This window comes from Aplysia californica, unplaced genomic scaffold (assembly GCF_000002075.1).
Source record: "Aplysia californica isolate F4 #8 unplaced genomic scaffold, AplCal3.0 scaffold00195, whole genome shotgun sequence".
In the NCBI taxonomy this organism is placed as follows: Eukaryota; Metazoa; Mollusca; class Gastropoda; order Aplysiida; family Aplysiidae; genus Aplysia; species Aplysia californica.
In genome coordinates, this window is record NW_004797465.1 from 381047 (window position 1) to 391849 (window position 10803).

The 10803-nt window shown below is 39.2% G+C and overlaps 1 protein-coding gene across 1 annotated transcript in view; it reads right to left on the bottom strand.

Annotated features, from left to right (window-relative positions):
• Positions 1–3796: 3796 nt before the first annotated feature.
• Positions 3797–10803, bottom strand: part of LOC101860573 (long-chain fatty acid transport protein 6) — a gene marked incomplete in the record, with an annotated part of 18514 nt that continues 11507 nt past the window's right edge. Inside the window, 6 exon segments of the mRNA XM_035969921.1 lie at positions 3797–4477; positions 6240–6337; positions 6886–7096; positions 8617–8713; positions 9805–9996; positions 10444–10568. Of these exon segments, the coding sequence (XP_035825814.1) occupies positions 4167–4477; positions 6240–6337; positions 6886–7096; positions 8617–8713; positions 9805–9996; positions 10444–10568 (1034 nt within the window).

Consider the following 10803-nt stretch of genomic DNA (forward strand, 5'->3'; position numbering starts at 1 on the left):
CCCCCCTAATCTTGGCAATCTCCTCATTCGCACAAGAGCAGTAACACCCACATCTTCACCTTCGACAGGCCCAAGTACCTCCCCTCAAAATTATCTTTGTCAAAATCCTTGATGCTAAACATGTGCTGACATGAATGAAAGTGACCAACTTTGTAGAAGGCCCCCACTTTAAAAGAAAACTTTCTCAAAGCATCACCTGTGAAACCAAAACCGCAATATACAGTACCTCACATCACGTAATGTAAAGTCTGTCCAGCCCAATATGTAGGTCAAACTACCACCACACTTATAGCAAGGTTTAATAACCATAGGTATCCATACAGAAAAACTCCTGCACGTCGGTCGGCCAACATTTCTACAGTTCCTTAGTCATGGTCACAACGGAGCCTCCGATCTGCAGCTTCAGGGCATTGAAATAGTTCGAAATCCTACCAAATAAAAACTAGATTAGAATCTAAATCAAAGAGAATCAATGTGGATTTAGAACTTATATAATAATGTATAATTTGACTGTACATATATATACATAATATATCATATTTATACCACTTCTTACCATAGCATTCCCCTTTCTCTGGTCTTTCCAATTTGCGTTAATCGCACCTTTTGGCATTGTGACGCAGTAGATGCGCGCACTTTGGTTACTATAGCCAGTGTAGTCATTAGATCTAGATCTAACATTATTTTGTGTGTGTTCCTGATGAAGCCCGTGATCGGGAGAAACGTTGATTGTCAAATAAAAACCTTTATAAAATTTTCTTGGAAATTCTACAAGTCTCAACCTTTTTTTAATTCCTTGCTGTTTACAATGATGATGAAGTGTTTGTTGTTCTTGTTATTTTGTTGTTGTCATTGTCATTGTTCTCAATTTTTTCTTTGTTGTTGACGTTGTTGTCGATATCTATCAAAGGCAGGGCACTTTGGCTTGTTCAGAAATCAAGATAAGAATCAGGCAATATTATATTGCTGAATGAACGGGAACAAAAATAATCCTTGGATTCGAACCTTGAACATCTGAGTGGTAGATGGAATAACATCGTATTGTGTTCTGCCTTTGCAACAGTAATGATCAATAAATGCACAGGTGGTGCTAATCAATTAAGATGTTGCGGGCAGGCCTGACGAGAGGGGGGGTCAGGGGGGGGGGGGCAATGCCCCGGGGCCCGGGGATTTGGGGGGCCCGCAAGCAGGGGGAAAAGAGAGAGAAAAAAAAAGAGAGAGAGAGAGAGAGAGAGAGAGAGAGAGAGAGAGAGAGAGAGAGAGAGAGAGAGAGAGAGAGAGAGAGAGAGAGCGTATGTTGGTATGTAATAGATATGCTATAGTAAAGTGATTCTATATGCCTATGTACATTGTATTTGTTGGGTTATTAAATTGCAGGTGAGGGTGGGTGGGGCCGGGGGGAGGAGGGGCCCGAAGGTGATTGCTGCCCCAGGGCCCGACCAGGCTCTCGACGGCCCTGGTTGCGGGGAAAGTCTAAGAAGCTTATTACATGTATATATCTTGCTTCTACAGTAAAATCCCTACCTCTCCCCCTCCCTTTCACCCCTCCTTTGTATCCTCCCTCACTCTAACTAAAAAGAAACACGAAAAAAAAACAACTGCAACAAAAACCACTCCATGTTTCCTTGCAAGCTCCAGATCTAGATTGTAAGTTTTATTGAGTGAAAACAGCTAACACTAACATGCATTCATAAAAACACCCACATAGTATTCATATAATATTTGGTAAAACAAAACAAATACCTAAAGTAAAGGACAACATTTCTTAAGATACCTTTTACGTAAATGTTCGGACGTGCGTCCGCTCATGATAATAATAATAATAATAATAATAATGATAATAATAATAATCATCATCATCATCATAACAACAACAACAACAACAACAACAACAACAACAACAACAACAACAACAACAACAACAACAATAATATTATTATTATAATATAACCTCATGTCTGTTGGAGCCATACATAGAGTTAGATCTACCCCCTTTTAAACTAGAGTCCGTACGAGGTTATGTGACACGGACACATTTGAGTTTGTTGGCGGCCATTTTTAATGTGGCTAAAAAGTTTGTTTACATGCGAGTGGGCGTGTCTCTGCTCTTAGTCTTACGTGTTTTATTTGATTCTAACATAATGTTTTGATTCAAAGCGATTCTCTTAAAGGTGCAAGCATGTGAAACCTCTTGTCGCTTTCTGGATTAACGTCTTACTGGTTCTGTCAGGCAGTTCAGTGATGTCTGTTTTCTTTTATTACATCATCTATTTTAGTGCATAACAAATAGTCACTCCGGGTTTCTTTTTTAAAACATAAAGAGCCATCAGTAAGGTTCTGGGCCATGTGAAGTTAAGGTTGACTAGCAGCTAGATCTTTTTCACAATGGGCAGGAAATTTCTTTATCAAACTGAAACAGTGTACTTTTTATTGTTTTGTTTGATTGAATATTATCCAAAAACACCTTAGTAAAGGTTTTTATTTCAGTTATCACTACATTGAGTAGAAAAACAATTGACTAGGCTACAAAACAACATTTAAGTTCACTTTTTTATCTTTAGTGAGTCCAGAGTTGTCACAGTTGTTTTACTAATGTCCAAAATTAGATTTACTTAAAACAGCAATAGAAGGAGCTTTAGTTTAAGTGCTGTATAGGGTCTACTTTAGTTCTTAAAATCAATATAAACCAAAGTTTAATACCGACATAAGAAAATACTACTTATAATTTAGTATCCTTTTTTTTAAAGTGAACATATGAATGAAAAATAGTTTCCTGTTCAAATGTCACAAGTGAAAGTTTAACTCGATTTTAAAAATACCAGTACATGTATTCATCATTTGTTTGACTGAATTTGCTTTATCAAGAGCTAATTCATTGCATTCCTACACCCAAAGGTTCAAAAACTCCTATGGCTCATCCTGATTTAATTTAATGCCAAACTCATATATCTGAGGGGGGCCGCGGTGGGGGTGTTGGTATTGGGATTCGGGAGGAGAGAGAGGGTGGGGTGGTTAAAGGAGGTTCTTATGACACCCACATCTTTTTAAAAGTTCTATAGGCCCTATACGCTTTGATTCGGTCAATAAGAAATAAACCACCTCGTTGATAAAGTGCTGATGAAGAAATAAAGGTTGTTTTTTTTTCTTCTTTTTTTAAAAGCCCATATCTCTATCTCTACCTATTTAATAATACATTTATTTGTAGATCTAGTTGTAGAAAGAACGCCGTATTATTGCAATTTAGTAGTTTAGATATAGTACGCCACGGCGCCCATGTGAAAAAAAATCGACAAGAACCAAGCCTCGCCTGTCGCGTATGAGAGAGAGAGAGAGAGAGAGAGAAAACATGCCTAGCCCATTGCTTTAGCATGAACTCCTTCACACAACTTGCCACAAAAAAATATAGCGGACGCCGCTGTCAAATGTGGCCATCGCGCAGCAAGGCGAGAGAGGGGCGTACTGTATCTAGTACTATAGTGTACATCTATGGTTGGAGCATACAGCTAATAATAATACTAAATAATATATAGTTCCAAATTTCAGCTCCCATCCCACAACTCTCTCATCCACCACCCCACCAATCCCTTTCCCTCTCTCTCTCTCTCTCTCTCTCTCTCTCTCTCTCTTTTACTCTCTCTCTCTCTCTCTCTCTCTCTCATATCTCTTTCACTCTCTCTCATCTCTCTGTCTGTCTATATCCTCTATCTCCCTATCGCTCTTTCTATCAATCTATCAATATATCAATCTATCCACCATCTCCTCCTCCTCCTCCAGCACCTCTTCCTCCTCCTCCCTGTTTCTTCTTCTTCTTCTTCTTCTTCTTCTTCTTCTTCTTCTTCTTCTTCTTCTTTTTCTTTTTCTTCTATTGAAAAACCTTGAGTGTGAGATTGAGAATCAAAGATCATACTTTGCTTAATTCACATTACAAGTTTCCACTAGACAAAAGTGTCAAAAGCAACATGAATGACGGGCCAACATTATTAAGAAGGAAACATAGCATAGCAACGACAAAACAATACGCTAGTAACCAACGAAGACTTTAAATTTTCACAAAAGCACGCACTATACAGCAGATCTGTAATTCCTTAACTTAAGGTGCTGGTTGTAAATGATTTCTGTCACAAAATTTGGTTTAGATATAACGTCTTTCTGTCAAATCTAGAAAATCATAACTTGGAGGATAAAAGTTTAGAAAGATGTCCCTGCGTCAGAGTACTGTAAGTGGAATTTTCATGATCCAAGAAAAACAAAGGGTCTGTAATTACATTTTGGTCGTAGCCTTCAACGATGAGTTCCACTTTGCGTTGTTTGAAAGTGTTCGTAATCACCGGTTGCCCTAAGTTTCGCAAAAACAAAGGTCTTGCGTAGTTGGGAAGCTCCACCATCACGTGGTCATATAATTTCAGAAGCTCCTTTGGTCCCAGACTCTGGCCTTTATTCATGGTCACTGCAGCCATTCCCGCTTTGCCATCATGCCCTTAAGAAAGTAACATATTATTATTTAATGATGGCAGCGAATACAGGTGACATAAGATTACGAAACATACTTTTGTGAAAATGCCATGCTCACCAAATACATTGATCTACATTTTTGTTGTATTTAGGGGCTGTAGACCTGAAGCGTAGCACATTTTATTTGTGGACCTAGCAATGAGACAGATGAGCATTCTGAAGTAATTGTTCGTGTTTTGCAATTTAAGTTTAAGGATACATAAAAACATTTAAAGCAAATGGGATCAATAGCTTGAGCTGGGCGTGAACGTGCAAATACGAGGGTCGTTCAAAAAGTTTTGCCACCAAGTTCATAATTTCTTTATTACTGATACTACATACAAAAGTTATACACCAAATGAAAGCTTAGGATGTCTGCTACATGAAAGTACCTTTATTTTTCAACATAGTCGCCTTCTTTGTCGATGCAGATCCGCCAACGTCGAATAAGTTGTCGCATGGCGTCTGCGAAAAATTAATGTGTTTTTTCTCTGAACCAGCGACGCACATATTCTTGAACTTCATCGTCATCGGCATAACGTTTTCCTTTGAGGTACTCCTTCAACTTAGGAAATAGATAAAAGTCAGATAGAGCAAGGTCTGGACTGTATGATGGGTGCGGTAAGGTCTCTTGAAATCTATGACTTTTCATGGCATCTTGAGTTTGTCGACTCGTGTGTAGACGGGCGTTGTCGTGGTGTAAAATTTCATTTTTTTTCGGGCCACACTCGTGACAGCCGTGCTCTACGTTTTCTCAATATATCCTTCAGAGTTGATAGTGGAACCTTGTTCCAAAAATTCCATATAAATCAAACAATCGCAGTCCCAAAACACTGTCATAAGCACTTTCTTTGCAGATGAAACAACTTTGAACATCTTGGGGCTAGGTGAGCCAGTGTGCCTCTATTCTTTCGATTGTCTTTTGTTCTCTGGGTCATAATGGTGTACCCAGGTCTCGTCTCCTGTGACTATACGGCGTAAGAAAGCGTATTCACCTTCATCAGTATAACGAGCCAGGAGTTCATCACTAATTTGACTTCGGTTCAATTTCAGCTCGGGGGACAACATGTGGGGAACCCACCGTGCACACACTTTCCTGTAACCCAACACATCACGGATGATATACTGAGCACTCCCTACAGAAATCCCTAGCATTTCACTGACATCTCTTACTTTGATCCACCGGTTTTCTTGGATGATCTCATCCACTCTCTCCTTGTGTTGAACATCACTGGCAGAGTTGGGACGACCACAATGAGCTTGGTCATGCAAATCTGTCTCTGCTGGACTTGTTTCAGCGAACTCCTTAGCCCATCTTCGAACAGCACTTACATCTACACATGCTTCACCATAGACAAGCTTCATTTGCGTGTGAATATCAATGGGTGCATCTCCCTCTGCAGTAAGAAACTCAATAACAGCTCCTTGCTTTAAGCGCGCATTTATAGGTTTGCTGGACGCCATTTTCTCGGCGACAATGTACCCTAGCTTCAATGATGTAAACAGCAATAGCCTAAAGGTGCGACATCATAGCATAATTCTGTTTTGGGGGGTTTGAGAGTGTACATATCGAAAGTCAATTGTGTACAAATTTCATGAAGATGCCTTGAAAAGTTTAGAAGTTATTGGAGAAGAGGCAAAACTTTTGAACCACCTAAGTAGTTTCCGAGCTCTCACTGAAAGTAAGCTCTAACCATAAAATAATACATGTATGACACTTGAGTTAAGGATCTGGTCATAAAACACACCTGGGACTTTGACGCCATAGACGTAGACGTCATATACAAAAGACAGAGAAGTCATCACGTTGGACACTTCTAATGTGGAAACATTTTCTCCTTTCCATCTGTAGATGATAATATAATGTATGGTCAAAGATTAAATTCTCGTCTTTTATCTGTCATAGACATAATTTGATGAATTTATGACAACATCAACACTGTCTTTTCATACAGTATACATATGTAGTCATTTTTAATACTAGCCCACCGGAATGCCTACTTGCTAATGAGGTGCACCAGCGACACATTTTAACGACGGCCCTTTTGACATAAAAATACCTCATGAAACTACTTTGAGATTAAATGATGCTCTGTATGACTGTTCATTTTCGCTGTGCACATACCCTACCAAAATAATGTAACTATGCTTTGAACCATAATTCATCTGCCTGAGGAGATAAAAATGGGGAGCAGAAGACCCCTGTTTAGCTTGACACATTCCCCTTAAACATAAGGCTTCGGTACTTTTCTCCACCGAAATATTTTTTATAAGAAATCCTTTGGTAGTTGTTCATGGGCCTAGTCTTTCGATTAGTACGTCACTTATTTACTAGATCTAGAACGTCTAAGAAGTACATTACATGTATGTACATGAACTTATATCAAAACTAACCTGAATGTATCTCCGATCCTGTCGTGGAAGTATACCCAGTAGTCCTTATCCATGACGAGCACGTCGCCAAAGTTGAAGTACACATCTCCTTCCTGGAACACGTCCCGTGCCATTTTCTTCTCATTGTTTGAGCTTGGTCCGTGGTAGATACGATAAGCTCCATTTTCCAACACATTTGGTGGAATTATCGACAGGCACAGGCCTGGCTCTCCTAGAACAAAGAAAAACGAAGACTGTAGTGGAGCTCTGGTTTCGTGGAAAGTATTGGTCGGACACAAAAGAAAAGAAAACATGGGTACTTAGTCATTGTTGGCTTTCTTTGATACCAGTAAGAATGTGCAATTCTTCAAACAATCTTCATAGATTATAACAAACAAATCCAAATATATAAGTATAACCAAAGATAGTACGTAACAAGATGGTCCACTCAGCCAAAATAAGTGTCTGCAGAAGTCCGCTCATTTGCTTCAGATGGCGCTGCAGTCTTTGTTTTGAAGCTCTCTTTCGTTTCTCCAGAAGAAGACTAGGAATAGCACCTCCTTGCATGCGCAGATCGACTGCTGTTCCTCAGCTGTTCAGGTTCGTTCAGTGCGGAGTTTTAGGTTTTTTTTTAGTTTAATGACCTCCCGTCTCTCTTTCTTAAGTTCTTCCGAAATTTGAATTCTTATTTATTCAAAAACTTGTTAGTTTCACTTTGATTTTTTTTCAAACACAAGTAGGGTAACTCTTTCACAAATGGTGCGCATTTGTAAAGAGGGCGCCAACGAATTTTGAGGACACTTTTTTAACTGGCTTGAAGTTAAAGAGAGGAGTGCACCCTCTTGTTATGTAGACTCTTTGGTATAACATACGACGAGAAAAAGTGAAGAACAGGGAACCCACTCCTATTCAGTATCGATGCGCTGGTGCCACTGTGTTTTGGTTTGAATAGTAATGATAAAAAGTAATCTTCCATGGTTGCAAAAAAGGAGTTTAAAAAAAAGGTATAAAAAAGGTTTGTTCTGCATCATTAACTGCACTAAAGGTTCTCAAAACGTAAGTTTCATAAGCATAGTGTCGCAATTAGAAGAAGGATGGACTTGCTTTTAAAAGTATTATTGTCCCGGCTCATAGGATGTAAGCCTTTCAAAAGGTGTAGAAACTATCGACGGGGATATTTTAGTAGCATTTATATATATAGGAATTTTACAATACAGCGCCAGATGGTTTTTAAAAAATGCCTCTGTTTAGAAAAATTGATATACGTCATTGTGCAAAAGTTGGAAAATCTGCATTCTAGATCTATATTTGGGGAGATATTTTGATTAAAAGTTGCGCCACAAATCTTTGACCGCACCATAGCTCCAGTTCTAATTAGGCGTTAACAGGTCTTGAAAAACATCTTTCAACGCCTATAGCAGCATGAGCAACGCTCACTGTTGTAGATAATATGATAAGGGTTCCACGCTCCTGAAAACGCTAAATAGACAGCTGTTTTAAAGGCAGAATCCCTAAATTTAACTTCTCTCTTCTAGAGGGCTGAGCCAAGCGGATTTAGAACTGAAAGAACAACCCAAATTGAAACACGCCCAATTGAAGATGAACACCAGGGTCATCCACATCTCAATCCTACATGGCATCAGATGAGTTGCTTCATAAGATGATTACAACAAGAACGAAAGAAGGCTGATGGAAACATGAAACATTTACATTTTGAAAGAAGTCACACAGGACAAGAACGTGCATATATACCTATGTTCACTTTCATGCAGCGTCCATTTTTGTCCCGTAGAGGTGCTGCGGTGGCGTAGTCGAATCTGACAAGAGCTTTGTCGTCGTTGTATAAAGACTGGAGGAAAATTTAATAATTGTGATCCAGATGAGGGAGCATGATGTGCAGTTTGATATTGTGGTTGTTGTTAAAGTGTCACGCTCGTAAATCTTAACAAGATAAACCTTACTCACTCTAAGGCCAAGGGAAGGGAACTTACAAAAGAAGCAAAAAAGCCTGATTTGTCATTTTAAATCCGCTTCAAGACAATCAGCTGTCTAGTATTGTAGTATAACAGAAGACAACTACAACCCTATTCCCCACTCTCGACTGTTGTACTTTCTGTGAAAATGCGTCTTCTCACAAAATGTATTGTACATGTACTTCTCACTTCACTTCTCTTCGACACCACAAGGGTCACTCGGTCTTTTGAATTCAAAACAAAATGTGAAAGCTAGCTAACTATAGTCTATTCTTTGTTGCCATAGCATTCTTAGACGATGCTGTCTTTAAGAGCTACTGCAGGAATTATTATAAGAATCATCCTTTTAGAACCTAGAATTCGTGAAACAGACAACGAAATAAATTAAGAACAGAGTGTCTTTTTAAGAAATGGCCCATTTAAAGGACAATAACTCGGCTATCTTTGCTCCAATTTCAACAAAATTTCAAACAAATAAAATTCAACCCGAGGGACGTTAAATTCTTCAATATACATTTATTAAGAAAAACAACATACATGTCTGAGAAGTGTCAAGTTTTTAAAATGTCAACCAAGACTGCGTAAAACGAGAACTTTACTTCTTAACAGCTTCTAGCTACAGGGTTGTGATCGATCGGGGTACATTCTGCTGAGAATGCTTTATAGATGTCTGGGTGATGGTTCCAGAAGATGGACTGTGCATTTTTAATACGTAAATCAATGTTCTTCGTTTTAAATATGCTTGGTTGGATTATATTAGTTCCAAGTTTAATTGATACCGGTCCAAAGATGACCGAGACATTGCTTTTTTCATGGGTCCTCACGTTTTAGACAGCCGGTGCAATTCGTAAGCCCTGTTTAAGAAAAAATCACCGCATTAAAATGTAAAGCAGGTAAGTCTACAAAAGACTACAAACACAACACTTGCTTAAAAATTATAATGAAATCATGCTACATATGTACCCACCAACAGTGGAGACAGCCGTCCCACAGCTCCTGGCTTCCCTGTGGCGTTCAGAAATAGACTAGTTCCTTCAGTAGCTCCGAAAAACTCCATGATTTGTGGAATGCGGAAACGTCTTTCTACCTCTGACCAGATGTCTCGACGGAGGCCGTTGCCGTACACTGCTCTCACTGAATGCTTGGAGTCCAGCTCGCTCTGTATGACAAGATAGTTAGGTGTTTTCTATTATTGCTGATTGCTGAGTTTTTACTTTTCCTTATGTCTTTATCTAACTTTGATTTCTAAAACGATAATTAGCCTCTCGCTAGTAAGAAATGATGATGATATGATGATGATGATGATGATGATAATGATGATGATGATGATGATGATGATGATGATGATGATGATGATGATGATGATGATGATGATGATGATGATGATGATGGCGATTATGGTGGTGATGGTGGTGGTGATGGTGGTAGCAGTGAATTTGTTTTATCCCTGCAACCGAGTAATTACACCCATATTTCACTTTAAACGTAATGAATCTCAACTCGCCATAGTAACGAGACCAACCTACATTATAAACAAGGGTTTACAGTAAGTGTAAAAGAGAATAGAGAAACAAACAAGACAACACCACTCCTAAGACGTGAAAACCTGTGGCTGTGCCAGTAGATAGCGGAATAGCTCCCCGATGTACAGAAAAACCGTTGCGTCGTGACGTCTACAGTCCGACCAGAAATGAGAAGCCGAGAACTTGCGACTCAGCACAACTGTTGCACCTGCAGGAAAAGGGGGGATGTACATGCAATAACGCCCGGCAAAGGGAACATGCATCGGGACATTAAGGTAAGGAAGGCTGGAAGGGAAGAAAGTAGAGGACAGTGTGTTAGAACCTGTAGAATAAAGCATTGCAACACAGTGGTGCACTTTGAGAACGAGGATTATAGGAAACTGGTTGTGAAGTCGTTTCTGTCTTCCTTTTTTTTGTTTCATTCATAATCCTGCCCACCCACC